We start from the raw sequence: 21,544 nt of genomic DNA, 5'->3' as shown, positions 1-21,544 counted from the left end.
GGACGGAAATTGCTTCATAAGTGTTCAAACAAGCTAAACGCTGTCGGTTTTTTGTAAATTTTGAAAAATTACAAGGAAAAAATACATTTCCTGAACATTATTTTTCAACAAGATAATGCTCATGTGCATAACACGAAGATTATTGGCAATTTTTTTTCGAAGAAAATGAGTGGAAGGTACTGGAATGGCCAGCATACAGTTCAAATCTGAGTTTTATTGAAAATTTATGAGAGATTTTGAAGCAACGATTATTAGAACAGACAGTTTTTTTGGGGAAAGTTTAGAACAAAAACTGTATGAAATTTGGAATGAAACTGACGCAGATGCCGTGAGAAACCTGTATAAAACTATAAAAAACGGTCTCCCGTCTCCTTGACGTTAAAAAAACTAAAGATGTAATGACGCGTTATTAGAGAACAAATTTGAACTCAAAAAGTCATATTATTTGATGTTTGTTTTGCTTTTTTAAAAAATCTTCAGGTGTGAGTAGCTTTTTGGTACCCTAGTATATGTATCTTTCTCTCTCTCTCTCTCTCTCTCTCTCTCTCTCTCTCTCTCTCTCTCTCTCTCGCTCTGCTCTCGCTCTTGTTTCCGCTCTCGTTCAAATTTCTTATTTTATTAAAGATTTTACAATAAGCCGACAAGACATTTTTGTTGAGTAGATTTATTCAAATTTGACATCAATTTTCACGATATTTGTTAACAGCATGTCACCTAGATGGAAATGAAAAGAAGAGATGGGGTTAAGAATTGTGGACTAGCTAAGAATTCAATTTGTAAGTTAGTGCTTGGTTTGCATTCTTAACTGATCACTATAAGTTATCGGTAATCTGGTTATCAAGCTATTTACTAATTTTGGCGTAATATTTTTTTGAAAAAAATGTAGGCAAAAAACTTTAAATGAGACGTACAGAAAGTAAATAAAGCGTTATAATAGAGATATTTTTATAATTCAATTATAAACTCTGTAAAACCCAAATATGTGGCTTCAGATTATTGAACAAATTCACAAATGCGTCATTTTTGCTGAATGGAGATAAACAAAATGTTGTTTTCATCCGACACTGTGTTTGATCAGAGCACTCCGTTGTGAGTAACTAATAGAGACAAATTGACTGTGTCTGCCTGAGTGAATTACAAACACATTGCTCGATTCTCGACTATCTCGACCTCCACCGCCACTCAAACTAAAAAAAAGTAATGAGGAAATTAGGATCTATTCTGTTTCGTCCAACCCCCCACCCCCAGCTTAGTGAGCATATTTTTTTATGACCCCCAGACGCACGTGCTATTTACTTACATACCCGGGTCGAGGTTTGGCGGTGAATTTTTGTAAGAAATGCGGTGAAATGCGGTGAAATATTTATTTTCACCGCATTCACCGCAATCACCGCATTTCGTACAAAAATTCACTGCATTCACCGCATTTTCTTACAAAAAAAATACCCTAAAACCTCGACCCGGGTAATAACGCGCTATATAATAACATAGAACTTTTAACGGGGGGTCATAAAAACATTGGGGGGGGGGGGGGGGGGGCGAACAGAATAGTTCCGGAAATTATTATTTCATCTAACGCTCTATTTTTTTATAAGGTGGGTTCACATAAAAAAATATATTGTGTCCACGCGCAATTTTTCTGGAAAAAAGTGAAACGAAAAAAGTGCAATATACGTGATTTTTTTGTGTGTAAAATTACACGAATTTCTTGGGTGGGTCTTTAAACGCTTCATATGAATCACATGGGTGTTCTTGTAACTTCGTGCAGACAGTTTTTCGCGGATTTTCACAAAATTTTTTGGTAAATTTCAAAAGAAAAAGCACATTATTTTACAAGAAACTTTACTTGATATTTGTAGAATTTATGGATATTCTCAGAAAAAACGCTTAACAATTTTTAACGATTTTACGAGTATTTATCTGTTGTGGCACCAGCGTTTTATTATACAGGGTTGTCCAGGGCCTATTTAAAATACACTACTTGCATGTTTTTGAGGTGACCAAAAGAATGAAAATTGGCTACAAACGTTCTGAAAATTTAATAACTATTTTAAGTTTCTCCTCTGAGCAACATTTGCAGCTTTCTTTTTGTGTGCACTCATCTTAGTGTATTAGTCCAAAACTGCCAATTTTGCATACTATACAAAGAATTTGCTGGGAAAAACTGCAATATTTTTAGACCATGAACGGTGAGGTCAGAAGAGAAGTCAAATCTGGTTTTGAAAGACGTTCCTTGGGTTTCCAGAAAAAAACCAGACCAACCAGCATTCATAAAAGTTCTCAAATTTTTGGTTTTTATTTCATAATTATTCAACGGATTCATTTCATGATGAATATGAATGACAACAGCTAAAAACCCAGCAGGTAGAGAGAGATTTTGATTTAAACAGGTCATTTTACTCTTCAAAAAACACGGACCGCTCTTCAAAAATCATAATCAACTACTTGGATGTCCACTTTGGGGCTCGTTAAAGTTTCTTATATGCTTTCTAACGATAGAAAACATATATTAAATGTATAATTTAACTCCATTATTAAGAAGACATCATTGAAAATTGATTGTTGCCAGCTTATTCGCATGAAAAATCGCTTAATTGTTCACCACATAAAAACAAATCGTTTATTTTTATGCGAGAGAAAAATGGAGTGTGCTAGTTTTTGTCTAACTGTTGATGAATACATTATGCTACTTTTTTCGTTTGCTTGAAACAGTTCAAGTGTTTATGTTCTTATCCCAGTTTTGAGTGTGGAAATTTGTGCAGGGGTTTTTTTTGTTCAGACCTTTGGCTGTGGTCGGTCGGTGTCTTTAGCTAATAAAGACCAATTAGCAAAAGATAACAAAATGAGTTTTTCATGCCGAGATTTTGAGAATTTTATGATGAAATGTTCATGTAAAGTTCAACACACACGATTTCCTAATTTGGTAATGCTTCTAAAATTGAGCACGACCACTCTGTGATGAGTTGAAATTGTTACATTGCCTTTCACTTCAAACCACGGACCGCTCTTCAATACTTGACGTTATCTGTGGAGCATTCTAATTGAAAAAAAAATGTCAAAAAGAAGTTAGTTTATAGGAAAACCCGCCTTTCTTTATTCTTAAACTTCGTAAGATCAGTTACAAATTAGTTTTTATTTTTTTTATGATCATTACTTCGTGGAAAAATTGTTGCAATCTGAAGGTTTCAACCATCCTTAAAATCAAAATTTCCGGAATCTAATGAGAAACATTTTCAGTTTTTGAAGCAAAGCAATTTTTGAGGCAGACCATTCTACATAAAAACGTTTTCTAATGTAAATATATAACATCAGACAAGCGAATAACTTTCAGTCAGACAAGCGAATAACTTTCAGTCAGACAAGCGAATAACTTTCAGACAGACAAGCGAATAACTTTCAGACAGACAGGCGAATAACTTTCAGACAGACAGTCGAATAACTTTCAGACAGACACGCGAATAACTTTCAGACAGACAAGCGAATAACTTTCAGACAGACAAGCGAATAACTTTCAGTCAGACAAGCGAATAACTTTCAGACAAGTGAATAACTTCCAGACAAGCGAATAACTTTCAGACAAGCGAATAACTTTCAAATAATACAGTTGACCTTTCTTCTTTTGAAACATTGATCGATTTTACACTTATGCAGACACAGCAAAAATAAACTTGACCTTTTTCATTCAAAAATACAGAAATTGCAATGTCTATGACAAACTCTAATAACATTCAACTACAAAGCCAGGAGCATTTCAATCTAAATGAACAAACTGATCCTTCATTACTATCCCTATCTGAATGGGTTCAACTAAAAAAGGAAACTTCCTACAAATTATATCTTGACTTACATCAAAGATTACAAAAAAAGGAAAAATTTATTGAAAATGTGCTCGTTACTTATCAGCGACAATTGCAGGACAAATCATTGGAACATTCATCTACTGAAGGGGAGGGCACAACCAACCCTGAATCAAAATCTCGAAAAAACCAGGTTTTTTCAGAGAAAGTCAGAGATTTTGATTTAATCCCCCTCAAACAAGAACAATCAAATTTGGTTCTGGGTAGCAGCATCATTGGTAAGCTAGAAAGTGATGCAACAATTCCACTGGATAAAGCAATCCATGCCTACCGTGGGTCAACCACCTAAGAGGAAATAAAAATTGTGGAAAAATATGAATGTAAAAAACTTAAAACTCTAATTCTTCAAGACGGAACAAATACTGTTTCAAAATTTCAAAAAAGCTGCGATGAGATTTTAGATGACATGTTCAGCGCTATTGAAGCCTGTAAAAATAAGTTCCAGCCTGATGTGTTTGTAGTCATGGAGGTAATACCGTTCAAAGAAACTGACTACAATAGATCTAAAGACAAATTAATTGATGAAGTTAATGCTGCACTTAAAGAAAGATTGGCATCTCTTATTGAAAATTTTGTTCTGCTCAAGATGAATGATTTAATACGCTCAATTCCCTCCTTCAATCCAAAAATCAACCATTATAATTTCCTGTATCATGACAATGTACATTTGAATTACAATCATGGCTTTCCTTTCCTTAAAAATCATCTGCTAATGTTTTTACTTCAAACATCTACTAGCATATGTGATACTGATAAATTCACCAACCGGAGCTATAAAATGAACAATAGATTTCAAAAATTTCAAGGGCAGTACTGGCCGAATACAAGTGCAAACCCAAATTTTAACTTGAATAATCATTACCGTTATCAACCATATTAGTAATAATAAATTCATAAAATGTCGAATAAATTGTAATTTTCTGTTGTACTGAATGAATTGGGTCTCAACTGTTTGTTAAGAATAAAGTTTTCTAACAAGATATGTTTAATAATCTTAGGATTAATGTTGTTGAGTTCTCAAGTGACTTCCTCTTATCCCACGTCACCTAACTCAATAGCAGTTCCTACTCGAATTTGGTCGGAGACCAAATCCAGGAGCAAGAAGCAAGCTTTAATATCACTAAAATTTTCTTTGGTCTTAATTAACTTATATTTTTGGCTTTACATTAATAGTATCTGGCTGCTCTTTTTGAGGTCTGGAGATATTGAAACCAACCCTATAAAAGACATATTCCTTGATTGCGAAACTTATTCAGACAACTTGAAATTTCTTCATTTAAATGTACGGAGCCTAACACGAAAACAACTTCAGTTAAAAAGCCTAATGAATGATGTTGGCGCTAACTGCATCTATGGTCTATCTGAAACATGGCTAGATACAAAGGTTGACACTGATTTGGTAAACCCGGACAAAAAAAACGGCTTGTTTTTCGAAACGATCGGGTGAGTTCAAAAGGGGGAGGTGTATTGTTAATTGCTCCTTGGAAACTTAACCCAAAATTACGCGTTGATCTAGATTTCAAAAGTACTCTGGTTGATACTCTGTGGGTTGAAATAACTTGCCCAAAGATCAAAAAAGTTTACCTAATAAACATTTCTTATAACCCAAAAAAACTTCTTTACAAAGAATTTCTCGAGCAGTCTGCTAGATCAATTGATAGAGCAATTACTGAGAACAAAACAATAATTATGATGGGAGGCTATAATATAAATTATTTGGAAAACAAAGAAAAGCAGAATTTAGAAACAATCATTCAACCGTATGATCTAAATGTGACTAATAAGCATCAAGCAACTATAATTAAGGACGAATCGAACTCACTTATAGATTACTTTATTATTGACAGAAACGAGCCCCTTCTTTATAATGAAATTTCAAGATAAAGAAATAATCTTAATGAAATATATAATGAAATAATGAAATAATGAAATTTCTTTATAATGAAATAATGACTCACCAATACAAACAGATCATTTTGCTCAATTGATCATTCTTGCCACAAAACTTAGCAAGAACAAAGTATTTAAAAAACAAATTTATGATAAAACGAATTACAGTCCAAAAGATTTTAAACATTCTATCAAGCAATTAAATTGGGAAAATTTTTACTGCTCTACAGTTCCAAGTGAAATACTACGTACATTTGAGCAAAATCTTGAACAGCAAATACTCCTTCATGCGCCAATCAAAACAATTTTTATAAGAAACAACAAATCACAGTTTTCCCTTGCCAAACGGTTCATTTCGAAAAACACAGGTAAAAAAAATTTGATTAGAGAACAATACCTCAATTCAGAATCTTTCCACGAGTTTTTCAAATTGAAAGCCGAAGAGTGCGCTGGCTATGAAAATGATTTTGAGAAATTTCATAATCAATTAATTGAAAGCTCAACTTCAGAGCGCAAGAAATGGAATTTGATCAACGAAGTAAGAAACTCCGTGAAAACGACAACTACGGTATACCTTCAAGAAAATTATTACAGGAAAAACTAAAATAGCCAGCTTACTTAATTTAAAATTCAGCAAATTAGGAGAATTTTTTGAAAGTAGGAAATATATTGTAGATCTGCCTATGGTTAGGCAAAAAAACACCTTTTCTTTTAGATTTGTTACTAAGTTTGAATGTCTTAAAACTTTTCTTGCTCTTGGAAAATTCAAACCCTTGGGTCCTTCTACCATTCCCTCATGGGCGTTGCGAGACGCAGCTAGTGAACAAGCTGAGCCTATTTGTTTTCTTTTGAATGAATTTATAAAAACAGAAACATTCCCTGCTGAACTCAAAAAAGCCGACATCACTCCACTTTTTAAAAAAGGAGACCTTGATGATCCTCTAAACTATCGACCAATTTCGTTAACACCAGCATTAGCAAAAGTTTTTGAATCTCTTATTAAACAACAAATCGATGAATATGTTCATAAGAATGCCCTGCTTTCTAAAACACAGTTTGGTTTCAGAAAAAAATTTTCTGCAACAGATGCTCTCGTTTATTTAACTGAAAAAATACGATGCAACAAAAACGAGAAAAAAATTACTGCAGCGGCGTTTTTAGATCTATCAAAAGCTTTTGACTCCATTAATCACAAGCTCATGATTCAAAAGCTGTCTTTTCTTGGATTTTAGATACAAGCTCACAATCTAATTACGAGCTATCTTTCAAACAGAACACAAAGAGTCATAATCAATAATGATAAATCAGGTTGGATTGAAGTGGCTCAAGGAGTTCCGCAGGGAACAGTCTTAGGTCCACTCTTGTTCAATTTATATGTTAACGATCTTAGCAACTTTTTGTCTTGTGAAACAATACAATACGCAGATGACACAGTCCTATTAAGCTCTCATGATGAATTTCTCAAATGCAAAGACGAGCTTGAGAAGGCCATAGAAAAATGCATACAATTTTTTAAATTACATAACCTCAAGATCAATCCGGATAAAACAGAGTTTAATATTTTTGGTAGCTCTAATCCTCATGACGAAACGACATTAAAAGTGGGAGACAAATTAATAAGTTCGAAAGCGGAAATCAAATATCTCGGTGATAACATTGACAAAGACCTCAAATATCAAAAACAAGTAAGAATTCTTTTGTCAAAAATGGCCCAGGGCATTAAATGCATATATGCACTCAGGAACATAATACCCATTGGGTACAAAAAAATTATTTTGAACGCTTTTGTTCTCAGTCATGTTCAATATTCTTCTGTTTTACTTGCAACCATCAATCAAAATCTTATAACGACATGAGAAAAGCAGTTAAATTGGGCCATCAAAGCTTGTTTTCACAGACAGAAATTTGACTCATCCTCAGATCTTAAAATGAACCTTGGTATACTACCTATTTCTTTGCTTTTTGATTACAGGGCTGCCACTTACTGCCATAGTATCATGAATAAAGAGAAGCCTGCTTTCTCAAGCTCAGCTTTGAAATTACCAACCGCAAGTTTTTATATACACAAGCGAACTCAAAAAATTTTTACCCAGACAACTTCAAAATGCAATTTGCATGAAAAGTATTATTTAAAGAGGTATTCTACAGCACAATTCTTTCCCAAGAAATTATTTGTCAATGTCATACAGTCTTGCAAGGTGAAATATAAGCTGTTTTTTCTTAATGAATACAAGAAGGACCCAAATAAAACCCAACATGGATCAATTACTTGGAAACGTTTTAAATTCAATTAAATTTCTTTCTGTTTTGCATTAAATTTATGTTACTGTCGTCCCTCCCCTCCAATACAAGTGTATTCTCTATTGGATCGATATTTTAGTTATTATAAATTATTAGTTTCTCTTTTGTAATTATCAATATTTTACACTGCCTATCTCTGTAAATTTTACTATGACTGAAACATTTACAGATATTAGGAGAAATACAGTGTTCGTTTTTTTTAACATTTAGAAAAATTGAAAAGAATACTCAAGCTACAGAATTTCTCGAAAGTTTGATACAATTTTTAAAAGTTGAGAGACGCAGATAGTACTCAGATCAACGAAGTTAAAGATGAGAAAGTAATAAGGAAGTCAACATGATAGGAGAATAAACAAAATTGCTCCATGAAGGATCGAGCTCAAGTTGGTGAGCAAATAATGGAGTCAATTGTTATGATAACAGTCTGATCACAGGAGTTTAAAATGTACCTTGGGGGCAATTTACTCAAAAAACGTAAATTTAATGACTTTCTTCTTTAGCTCATTTATATAACTAGTTGAACAAATTTGAATTTTTGCCGGTTTTCCAAAATAAAAACTAAACACTAAAAAAAAATAAATCAGAGTCACTTTGTTTTAATACGCATATAAGAAGTCAAGTACATAACTCATTTTCTTATGTTTTTCCAATTCTTTGAAACTGACCATGCCGATGGTTTTTTACTTTTAGAACCAAACCTAGGAAAGAGAAAATACCGAGAATTATTTGTTTTGGAAAACGGAAAATGCCCTATCTAAGATATCGAACATACTGCCGATTTCTTACGTTTACAACTTGCCACAGCAAATATTTCCTACGTTTAAAACGAAACATACCGACGATTACTTACATAAAAACCGAAAATACCCACGATACCAAAGAAACGTGAGGGTTTTCGTCGTTTTCATCTGACTAAAACCGAATTTATCGACAATTGTCTAACGTTTAAAAACAACAATTTCTAAACACGGTTATTTCAACTACGTAGTTGAGTACAAAATGATTGTGTTGGTATGAGTAAACAGTAATAACCTGAAACATGCACGTGCAAGTTTTGCATTTTGAAATCTGTGCAGAGCCGGATTATGCAATGCCAGATTTTCCTACATACTGTTCCCCATTTCGATCTTGCCCCTTTGTGTTTCAAGTAAGGTCACGTGAATCTGCTAAGTAATGGTTAAGTGACTCTGCTTGAAGTCACTGAGAACTTCTGGCGTTTATCGAGAACCGCGAAGCATTTCAAGATATTAAGTCAGAATTTCGAAGTGACTTCTACAGAGTCACGTAACCATGCTTAAAACACGAAACGCGCACGTTTTAAAATGACGAAAGTCAACGAAATTCAACTTCTGGCTCAGTAGAAACTTCTGGCATTTTGACTTTTGGCACTGCAGACTTTCGGCATTTTAAAATGTGCACATGAGTGTTTTATTAGCACATAAAAATTCTGGCTGATATCTCAAAACTTTACGCGGTTCTCGGTTAAAGCTCAGTAACTTCATCCAAGCCAATTAATTTATACTCAATGTACTAACACAGATCCACTTCGGTTCCTGAGGGTCCCAGTTGAGGAGAGAGACAAACTGTGGTACAACGAGGGGGCACAATGTGGGGGCATCTTCACATCTGTTCCACATTCATCCATCATGTAGTAGATTTTCCCAAGTAACCCGTGTCTCCAACACACCATCAGACCCACGACACTACCAGAACACCTGGTTCCTTAATCGTCTCAACAATTTAACTTATTTCAGAATTTTTCCAGTGTGAAGTCTCAGGCCAAAAGTTGGCTGTGCGGCGCAAAATGAACAAATATGTCTGGAAATGTACGCACGGTATGAGACCTCGACTTTCCGCTTGACCGACAATCTTCCGACCAACTATCCGATCGCGTTATAGTATCTACCCTAGTCCAGACCTATACTTATGGAAAGACACAAATTGGGGGGGGGATCAATATTGACGAAATAAATTACACAGTAGGGCTTTTTAGTTAAGGTCCAGAAAAAGTGTTTTCATGGGTCGAGAAAAAGTATTTTCATAGGAATTTATGGCCGAACATGGTCTCTTTATGGGTCAAATTCTAGAATACCGCGTGACTTATGATCAGACCTCCCAAACTTATGGTTAGGATTTGCAGTATTATGTTCAGAAAATCTTCATATTATGATCAGACGTCCCAGACCTATGTCCATACAATTGCTTGACTTATGATGAGAGCTGGCAGAAATCCATTCAGATCTGCGAAATATAAGTCCAGAAAATTTCAATACAACAAAATTCTAGATTGACCATTTATAAATAGGCCGGCATTTACCCTCCCCTGCCAGCCAGTTGTCTGGACTTATGTTAGGAGTGTCTGGACTTAAGTTAGGAGGGGGGGCTTCAACTCCGGTCGACTTGGGTACAAATTTTAAAACGATTGGTTCCACTTATCATTCTCCTCAATAGAATATGACCGAAAAATTAGTTTCTACGGCTAATATACATTATGACCTATGTGACAATAATGGTTCTTTTCCACCATAAGTAAAAGAGCCAACTAGAATTGACAATTTGTGCCATTATTTGTGCTAGGTATTTACTTTAAGGGGCTAGTAACACCGAAGATTTTCAAATTCTCAGAAGGCTGATTAGCTGGGGATAGAAACAGACACCCGAAAACAACAAAAAAAGGATTTGGTGACGGTTGCAAGATTTCAAGGGATTCATTTGTATACACATTGCTCGTGTCAGTTTCAGAAAACTCTAGTTGAAGTAAAAAATAGAATCCAAAAGCTAGTACTTCATCAAAAAAGAGCAGCATTAGAAGATAATCAGCGATAAGGTCAACTACAGTTTTTATGATTTATAACTGTTTTCTCACACACAAAAAAACAAACTTTAAGTAAAATTTATGTCCTACTGCTTAGATTCTTATCTGCTTTTCGTGTCAGCAGAAAAAAAATTTTGCAAAAAGACACCAGGGGTACTGATTTTGAGATTTCTGATAGTTTTCTTATCTTCACTCTTCCTAGGTTGTTTTGATTTTTCCAATCCGAGTAAATTCTATGAGAATTTGTTCCGATGTTAAGGTTGCCTCCCGGGTCAAGTGCCAAATAACTGCCACTTTTGATCTGGTACTAATAGCAAAATTGCCGCATTAGTTTGTTTGGTATTTTTAATGGGCTCTGCTAAATGACCTGAAGACCCGACTGCCTATTGGGGCTCAAATGCTCCAATTAAGCTAAGAAATAGCATTATCAGAATGAAAATGAAAGTATTCTTCGATCTCTCAAAATGAAAAAAGCACTTTTTAAGGGGGGGGGGGGGGGGTGGAATTTAAAAATAGAAACAAATGAAAAATATTGTAGTAAATATAGTTAGGTTAAATGGAGATTTTTTGGAATTGCTTTACAGTTTCAAGCATAAAAATTAACCAATTAATCTATCCGACCAAAATTTTCCAAAAACTGAATAATTTTGGTTTTTTTCTCAAAGTTTTCTTTTAAAAACATTTCTATCCGCCTTTCTGTTTTCTGCTGGTTAAAAATATTGTACCAAGCATTTTTTCCTCTGTATCATTTTTTGTGGGCAATTGAGGTCTTCACGGAATTTAGAGCTCTCAAAATAGAAAAAATCACTTTGAAAAAGTATAACTAAAAGCGGGAAAATCAGAGCTAACCATTTCACTGTTTTCAAGACTTGGAACCGTAAAAAATCAGTATCATCATACGAACACTAAATCAACCGAATTCATTATTGAAAAAATGAAGGAAATCTTTTTTTGACTTTATATTTGTATGTTTAATAATATCAGAGCAGATAGTTCTAGAGTAACATTCTCTGGTATTTTGAAATACAGAAGAAATTGAAAGTAAGAGAGTTTATAGATTTTCATGTTAAAGAATTAAAAACAATTCACAATTTTTGATTGCGAAACTCCTCATAAGAAAAACAAAATTTTTTGTGAAAGAAAAAGGAAAGCGCTCATAAATTTATTTATTTTTCCTATTTCTTCTAAAAGATTCTAAATTAAAAGAACTAAAAGGCCAAAAAATCAAATTTAATGAAAACCAATGTTCCTCAACGTCCTTAAATAAGAGGCTCTAAAGAAATTTTTAACGTAAATATGCATGTTAAAAATAACTAGATGCACAACGAGAAAATCAACGAGACCAAAAACTGTCAGAAGTATCAAAAAGTTAGAAAATCAACTTAAGATAGAAAATTTTGCTTAACATTGCGGTTTCAAAAATAATCAGAATTAAAACTGTGGTTTTTTTTATATCAAATTTTTTAAACGTATGCAGAAATTTTAAATAAAGCTAAGGAGCGGAAAATGCTCATGAATAATCAAATAAGACAAAATATTTCGAATTATTTCACAAAGCTCATTTCTGAAATTAGTGTCCATTTTACAATTGCCAATACAAATGCCCAAGAAGTCCACACCTAGTTTTTTACAAAAAAAACAAAACATAATTCAGCGGTTCCGAACATTGTGTAAATATCAAAAGCCAAAAAGGAAAATACCACTTTTTTTTGGGTGGCGAGGATTGTATTTGTGTTTTTGTGAGTGCATGTCTCTGTGCGTATATTGTACTTGTGTCGTATGTGTATAAGATAGATAGAGAAAAAGAGAGAGAGAGAGAGAGAGATAGAGAGAGAGAGAAAGAGAGAGAGAGAGAGAGAGAGAGAGGGAGAAAGAGAAAGGAACAGAGTTACTTTCAGATAAATGTTTCCCTCAAATGTTAGACACAAATATAGGCAGAGAGCAAAAACTGGCAGAAATCAGTAATTAATTATTAAACATTACGTCAAATGTGCTAATAAACTACGGATTTAAAAATGTCCAGTGCCAAGTGGGTATGTTTTGAAATCTTGCTCATAACAAAATAACAAATCCTGAATGTTTTTAGAAATTCAATGTCCCCTTATCTTTAAGAAATTCATATCAGGTTTTACTGCATGTTCGAGTGTTACCGATACAATTGTTGCTTCCAGGAGTCCTAAATAGGTTTTCTACAAAAAGAATAAGGCCATGTAAAAACGGTGACGGGTTTTGAGTGAGGAGTAGATGCCAAAAACATAACTTTACGAAAGTTTTTTGGCGGCTGGTTTTTGTTTGTGTCTGCGAGTGTGTGCCGTTGCGTGGGTATAATTATGGGTGTGCGTTTTTGTATGTGTGGTAATTGATTTTGAGAGAGGGAGAAAAGGATAGTTATTGTGATAGAGATAGTGCATTTAAATGTTAGACACACATGGATGCAGAGAGCAAAAAGTGTCAGGACGAAAGAAAAATGAGAAATAAGATTTAACTTTTGCTTGATTTTGCGGCTTCAAATGTTTTCAATAGCAACGCTTATTTTCCAAACCTTGCTAATAACACTTATGTGCTACTTTGAAATTTTAATTGTCCTGTTGGGCTCATGAATGATAAAAATTGACAAAACTGTTCTAAAAACATTAAAATGTTACGTTTCAACGTTTAGTGTCAAAATTACAGTTACTGATACAATGGCCTCACCAATTTGACAGCTTTTGTCTGGAAAAAAGCATAGAAGACCAAAATGAACAGTGACGAGCCTTGAGTTGTGACCAATTCACAAATACACATTTTTTAAAAACTATTTCTTTTTTGTTGTTTGAGTTTGTATTTGTGTGATGGCGTTTGCTTGTGTAATGTTTGCTGTGTGTGTGTGTGTTTGTGTGTGTTTGTATGAGTTTTCCGTGTTTTTCCATTTCCACTAAACTTATAATAACAGTACTTTTTCAAACAGTATAAGTATTTTGCTCCAATGCAAATAAGTTGCCTTCTAGATGCTCCCGACGGTTTTTTTAGCAGAATTTAAAATTTGCTTTTGCAAACTTGAGAGGTTTGTTTGAACATTCTGTGCTACGCACGGACTCGCTCGCGCCGTCTTGTTTTATATCATACTATTGTTTTTTTTATCAATTTGTCTATAGTGAAATCAGGCTCTTCTTTGAACACGATTTCTGTTCATTTTTATACCCGATTTGATATCGATCTATTACTGGACAGTATTGCAGGACAACTTTGTTTGGACTCGTCATATAGGTCACAACAAAATTGGACACAAAAATTATGATGAGATAATCTGAGTTAGCCTCTAATTAGAACCAGGTGCCTCGATATTAGGAGCAACACAGCTTGCAGCAGACAACTGTAGTAATATCCAAAGTGTTCCATAAATACACCCCCTGTCAAAATTGGGCCTCCAATTCTTCCAATCGAATAAGAGGCACAAGATAACGCCACTGTCATTACTGCCGTAAAAAACATTTTTTCAACCAGAAATTATGAAAACAAATTTTAATTTGAGTCTGGGGTCGAGGGGATAGCACATTTTTTTTGTAAGCAAAGAGCTAAATGTGATGACTTTTTGAAAGCAGTGCTCTGAATTAGATGAACTACGCTGAAAAACGCTGGAATAGTGGGATAAATGCGACTAACTTTCACAGAATTTTTACAGAAGATTTCAGTGCTTTTCAGCGCATTTCTTAGAAAATGCTTCTTTAATATTCAACCCAATTAGATGCTAAAACTGAAAGCATAAGGGATTTAGTGGAATACGAGATGGCTGCTACCCCGGAGAGTGTAGTTCGATTACAAGTCGAGAAAAAGAGCTAAACGCGCCGTTTTCAGCGCATTTTCCTCATAGTTTTAAGACCTTTGAGTGCTTTTCAGCGCATTTTAATTAAGTTTTAGGCCGGAATTTTCGGAAAAATCAGCGCATTTATTACATAATATTGAAGGCTGTGTATAATAGTAAATTAAATTGAGCAGCACACTTCGATTGATGCCTCTTGACAAGAGTTTAATTCACGAAAAAAATGCAATAAAATTGAGTGCATTTTAGTTAATATAAGGTTGACCCAAAAAATAACGATTACATTGAAGATATTTTAATTCAATTTTGAGCAAATTAATCCGATAATTTCAGATAAAAATAATACGGCTTTAGAAACCCTTCATTTGTCTAAAATTGCAAAAGATTTCAACGATCTACCTTGTTTCCTGTTCTGTTTCACGTTTTGTAGCAATTCAGTTTTTTTACAATATCATTCCATTGTTTCCAAAAGCACATTTGCGTTGTCGATTAAGTGTGGTGCAGTAAAACATGTGAAATAATACTTAAATTCTTAATGTCAAGTGAAAAAAGAAAATATTTTTGGAACTTTTGAATCAGCAAAAAACCAAAACCGAAAAAACTTGTTTCATTTTGAGATACTACAAGAGGAAAACATAATTTCACGTGCGGACTTGTTCACCTATAGTTTCAAAATAAACAACTTGTCTGGAAAACACTTACGGGAAAAATCATTTCGACAGTTATGGAGTTTTTAGTTTAAATTGGTTAAAAGTTTTCCCTCGGTATTAAGTCGACTCCAGATTTTCAACATAAACTTGTTCACTTTACTCAAAGTGAATATTTTTAAACAGTTTTTTTACCTCATTTTTCTCATTATCTCGATCTTTGTACAAGTTTTTAACAGGTTTTATAAGCTAAAAACGAATTTTTAGAAGTTTTAAAATCAAGTTTTTTACCAAAGCGTTTTGGTGGACACCATAAAAAACTTTTTTGAGATAAGCATAATTCTCATTGGATTACACCAATCAAAGTGTAATAAGTGTTTTTTGACTACTTAATAAGCTTAGGCGAATCTCAGTGAGACTCTAAATCCAATTTCGGAGACAGGGGTTGACAAAACTGATTTTCTGGGTTACTTAAAAGTAAAAATAACCATTTGAATGAGTTTATCTTGTCTTATTAGAACATTACTCTTGCTTTTTTTTCTGATAATTACGTTAGAAGTCGAATAATTATAGGAAAAATATTATAGGACAATTGACGAAATCTTCATTATCTTTATCATAATGATAACTTTAGTCCGTAGGACAGCTATTTTAACTTAAGTTATAAGTGCCATTATAAGTTAAGCACGACCACAAGCTCCTGTTTTTGACATTCTCTTTTAATGAATTCACACAGCCTTCGTACTCGTTTCAATTCATTAATATTTATTTACGTATCAGTCTCATGTAAATTTGGGCCAACATAGTCGGCTTAAAGCAGCAAGCTTCCAGCGGATATCGTCCGGTGAAATTGAGCAGATCTTAAGCTTTTACTATTAATTCCTATGCGTTTTTATACCAAAACTCTACGTTTCTTTTACTTTGAATAATAATTGAACCACTTTTTATAGGGGTTAAATATGAGACAAAATAATCAGGATTGAGAGAGAACTGGCTAAAGAGAGATTATAGGGGCGAAATTTATAAGGATTGAAAAGCACGCAACCTTTTTTGTTAGTGTTAGATAATTTTGACATACAAACTGCTACAAAATTTTTCTGACAGATTAACTAAATAAGTGGTTGAAAAATGTAAGTTGTTTCTTTAGACAGCACCTTTAATTTTGTTGTTGTCGTCATAGCCCATAACATATGCCATTCTTTCGAACACCAATTGGCCAGTCACAAAACTCGCTCCACCAGTCAGACCTTTTGAATTTTGTTCTTTTTTTGATCTTGTTCTCATTTTGATTCTTGGCATGTATTGCCATTTCTGCAAACTTCAATGTTTCAAATTTAAAATGTATATGCCCTATGATAGAAACTCTATTCCGAGAGAAAAGAAAAAAAGGAATAAAAAAACATCATGGCACACATAAATCAGTTTTTACAGTTTTTCTTTGCTTTTTAAGTAGGACAAGAAATTCATAATTTTAATTTGTTCTTAGAGGTACATTTTGGAAAATCCTGCATAGAGGCTAACATTTTCATAGTCGTATTGGGATTATTCAAATGCCAACCCCTACGTCACGTCACCTTATTCACTTTCAGACAGTTTCAATTTCTTTAATTTCTCTTAGATAATTGAACGGCTAATTTTCTAACAAACGAGGTTCGGCCCAAGCATTTCTTTCAAAAATTATTTTTTAACCTCCTACCCGAAAATAGGTTCACGTGGACGCAATTAAATGAAGTTTCACCTGCTAAAAAAGCAGCAACAAACACACAAAAAAACAAGAAGACATTATATTATATTAGTTCAGTTTTCTATTTTTATGCAACTGGGAAATCAGCTTTTATTAAATTTTGATGTCCGCTCCTATTGGTTGATAGATCTAAACGTAATTGCGATGTTTTTGCTTATGAGGTGAGAATGAAATTCTGTAATGCAATATCATTGAGAAAAAAGATTTATTCATTGAGTGGGATTACATATTCGGTTGTCACAACTTCATATCAGTTCGAATGGGCGGCTATGATATGGTCAAAAGATATAACAAGAATAAAACTGTTTGAAGTAATGTAGAAAAAAGTGTTTTTATAAATATATACTACAAGAACGAGAGATCTAGGAGGGATCTAGAACGAGGGATCTTTCTTCTAGGACGATTCAAAAAGTTTTCTTCAGGATTGTTATATTGTTGCTTAAAAATCTTTTATGCTTTAAAAATGATTGTTACATTGATGCTTAGAGACTTGCACGTCTACCAAAAAAATTATTAGTGTATTTAATCTACTAAAAGAGTAGTTCAGATTGACCTGATCAAATATACAGTTAAAAGACGAGAAGCATTTTAAGATATACTTTCTAGTCTGTACTTTAGAACGTGCAAACGTGCTAACGTTTTGTACATTGAATCTTTACCCAATAATGAATAGAAACGAGAACAAGAGAACGATATCGAAATATACATTAAAAAGCGCTGAATTGATTTATTTGGTAGAAAAAAAAACTTTTTGATTGAAATCATGGGCGCAGCTTATTAACGTTCGTGCGTTCATATCCAGATCATACTGTGTTCACCAGACTTTTGTGCGCTTTTGTTAGGAATTTCATCTGTTCACCAAATTTTTGTGCGTTTATGTTGAGACATTCGTGCGTTCATCAGACTTTCTTGCATTCAACAGATTTCTCTGCGTTCTCCAGACTTTGGTGCTTTCATCTCCAGATTTTCGTGCGTTCAGCAGATTTTTGTGCGCTAATATTCACATTTTTGTGCATTCATCAAACTTTTATGCTTTCCGCAGACTTCTGTGCTATCACATTAAGACTTTAGTGCGTTCATCAGAATTTCGTGCCATCACAAAAATTTTTGTGCTTTCATGTTCAGAATTTTGTGCGTTCATGCACAGACTTTCATGCGTTCAGAGTTAGAGAACCCGCAACTGCATATAACTTGAATACTTGATATTAGCATAATTTATTCCATTTGTATGTACTTCCTCAAAATCATTATCTGTTTAGTAAAGTTTTGAATAACATTGTCTGAACTTCTAAAAATCGCAAAACACTTTTTTGGGTAAATATCATATACTCTGGACTTTTCCATCCTTTAGGTTGAAAGACATGAATATGTTTTTTTACCTCGGCAAATGAAGTAAAAGCTTAAAAAACAATGCAAAAGACTGATTGCAATTCTTTTCGCATTCCACATTTTGCTATTTATTTTGAACTCAAGTGTTTTTCGGCTTTGAGCATTGAAGGCTGCCACTTGAGTTAGTACGTTGAGGTAAGAATGCTATAGCTCATCTTTTAGATCTTATTTTATAAAACAAAACTGAAAAAATAGTGCGTTAGTGTCCTAGACTTACATACGTTCATGTTCAGACTTCCTTTCGTTTTTCGATCTTTGCAGACTATGTAATTTTTAACGCACGCTGCTGACAAACTCGTGTGTTTACCTTTGGTTTGAACATACTTGATTCCGTCTGGGACCTCAACCTGGGTAGCTTTTCACCGTTATTTTGTTTCCAAAAAAGACCGAAATAAAGGTGGAGAACAAATATTTTCTCCACTTTTTGATTTATGCTTAACATTTTTGGTTAGCACGATTTCCGGGAAACTAAATCCAGGTTAAGTTTTGAGGGGACCTGCAAGTTAAAAGCGTAAACACTAGGTATAAGTTTTTCACGTTCTGAAATGTACAAAATTCAAGCCATAATTGATGTGGGATAAAAATAAGTTCGATTTTGGATACTGCTCGCAAAAACAAATAACATTATTTAAACGCTGCTATTTGTTGCTAGGTAATATGCAAAGCTCCGGTAGTGAAAAAACTTCGCGAAAATTGTTTGGAAAAGTTTTATCTAGAGAAAGCGCGACGCTACCACAGTTGCTTTCATTTTTTTCTTTGCACTGTTTTCTTCAATTTCTACCTAAATTTCACAAGAACAAGATTTGTACCCTGAACACCAAGTAAGCCGAGTAACCAAAATGGCGATTCAACTCGTTTCCATACTAGCGGAAGAAACATTAAGAAGAATCCAAAGCTGGCAAAGATGGGAGAATACGAGTATATCTTCCCCCCGTGACCTCTGTCAACAAGGGCTCCAAAAAATGGGGATCCAATAGCATACATTGAAGAGAGAAGGAGAAAATAATACCCAGATGTGTCTCCGTTGATTCCAAAATAAATTTTAAGGTACGGGGATACGGCCACCTCATCAATTGCAAGCAATCAGTTAGTAATGAAGTTAAAACTCAAATTTCCAGAAATAAATTGCTTTTAAATTCATGAACGGTTAACTTGATCTCACGTTTGGTTGTGATAGTTTCCTATCAAGTGCTAGGGACAAAAGTTGTTCAATTTATCTGAAAAAAGCAGATATCAAATTGCACCGTGTTCTTTTATCCCGAGGTACGTCCTCCCAGTGAATTGAAACTTTATACAACTTGATAACACATGCATGATCTTGACATTTCACTCAAAACTTTAAACATTTTATCAAAAAATTATTGAAAAACCAACTTTTCTCGGTAAATATTGATAAGATCTTATCAAGTAAAACCAGGAAAATTTCTTGATAGCTTTTGAAAAAATCTTCGTAAAACTTGGTAGCATATTTGTTGTCATAATTTTGAAAATTCATATATATTGGATTTTTAGTAACTTTTTTGTAAATTTGAATCAAAAATCTTATAAAAATTTCTTTTTGCCATTCCAAACTAGGCTGTATAGTTTTAATATTGCCTGAACAATAAAACGCGCCATTAAACAAAATAAATTTTACGTGAAATTTCATTGCTAACTATTTCTTATAACGAAGTCAGAATGCATTCCCCTTCACCGTTTTCAATTTAGAAGAACCAACAATATATCTAAAATCTACAGACTAATTTTTAAATTTGTAAGGAAGTAAAATGAATAGGGTCACATTACAGCATGACCAATGGGAGGAAAATCACCACAATTAAACTATCTAGTTTCATTCAATCAACTATTGTGGCAATATAATCCAGCTGCGATAACTGCTTTAACTTAAAAATAGCAAAAATTCAAGTCTTGTGGCTGTTTTTTTAATTGTTTTTTAAATTGGATTGCTCTGATGCTATGCTATTTAGTCTTTCACCGCTGCTGCTTCTGTATGTACAGCAGCAGAATTTTTCAAAAAAGATTCTGAAGTTGCTAATAAAACTTATGAAGCAAGAGACTTATGGAAAGACTTTTACTCGACTCAAGATTACTATGAAAAGACCCTGCTTGACCCAAAATATCAATAAAAAGATTTTTACTCGAACCAAGGAAAGAATTGGCAGGAATTATGAAAAGAATTAGCCTCAACTTTAACAAGAGTCCTCGACCGTGTAATTTCATTCAATATTTACCCCCTGGAATTATTAGGTCTTTTCATAATTTCTAGATCTAGACTAGGGTTTTACTCGCTCGTAAGTGGAGTTAAATGATTATTGCGAACAAAAAAAAATGGTTAAACTAATTGTTAACGAATTTTTTAATTGATTGCTTGTGAGGTGACCTCTATGAAACCAATGCTGCTTGACATGACAATTAGTGGAAGCATTGAGCCAATCATGAGAGGCCGCGTCATCAGATATATGAATCCTTAATCGGAAAGGGAACTTTTCCCTTTCGAACAAACAATAATCATACCATTCCCCATTTTCCCATTATTCATGGCCAATTTAGAGTGGCTAGATTTGATACACTCAATAACAGTAACTAATATATAGTGTGGATTATTATTGAGGATTATTATTCTAATAGAGGATATAAGAGCTCAAACTTCCGCCAAAAATTATCTATCCTGTTTCCGCCGCTCAAATAGGCATATAATTTTTACGCCCACCACCGCACGTGATATTTCTCACATAGAAAAGTGCCTTATAACAACTTATAGTTTATTTATTGAAACAGTGGTGGGGGGGGGGGGGATATTGAAACAGCAGGGGGGGGGGGAGGTTCAAACAAATCTAAATTCAGATATCCCAAAAACATACTAAGGAAAAGTTTCCTATCCTTGTTCTTCGTCTTCCTCTTCATGTTTTACACCATCATTCTCATTTCGATTTGATCTCGGCAACAATTCTTGCGTTGACTTGTCTAGCGTCTCAGATCCACTCCCACTTTCTTCGATAGTGCCCAAAGTTTTGGACTGCAATTTGTCCGGGGTCTGGACCACATTCATGACCGTGTTGGGCAAAAGGGGGCAAGTGAGGAAAAAGAAGAAAAGCTCCACTA

The 21,544-nt window shown here is 33.9% G+C and overlaps 1 protein-coding gene across 1 annotated transcript; it reads right to left on the bottom strand.

Annotated features, from left to right (window-relative positions):
* Window positions 1-881: 881 nt before the first annotated feature.
* On the bottom strand, window positions 882-20,905 carry LOC142349645 (MFS-type transporter SLC18B1-like). Its single transcript, XM_075401357.1, has 6 exons — window positions 20,823-20,905; window positions 19,252-19,507; window positions 16,464-16,556; window positions 14,180-14,318; window positions 9,584-9,751; window positions 882-1,187 (listed from the first exon to the last, which is right to left on the bottom strand). The coding sequence occupies exons 1-6, from the start codon at window positions 20,892-20,894 to the stop codon at window positions 1,055-1,057; spliced, it is 861 nt and encodes a 286-aa protein (XP_075257472.1). The 5' UTR covers window positions 20,895-20,905; the 3' UTR covers window positions 882-1,054.
* Between the last annotated feature and the right edge of the window lie 639 nt (window positions 20,906-21,544).

Source organism: Convolutriloba macropyga, chromosome 11, assembly GCF_964194025.1.
Source record: "Convolutriloba macropyga chromosome 11, txConMacr16.3, whole genome shotgun sequence".
Classification (NCBI taxonomy): domain Eukaryota; kingdom Metazoa; phylum Xenacoelomorpha; order Acoela; family Convolutidae; genus Convolutriloba; species Convolutriloba macropyga.
The sequence above is the reverse complement of the archived record's forward strand: the minus strand, read 5'-3'. Positions and strand labels throughout refer to the sequence as shown.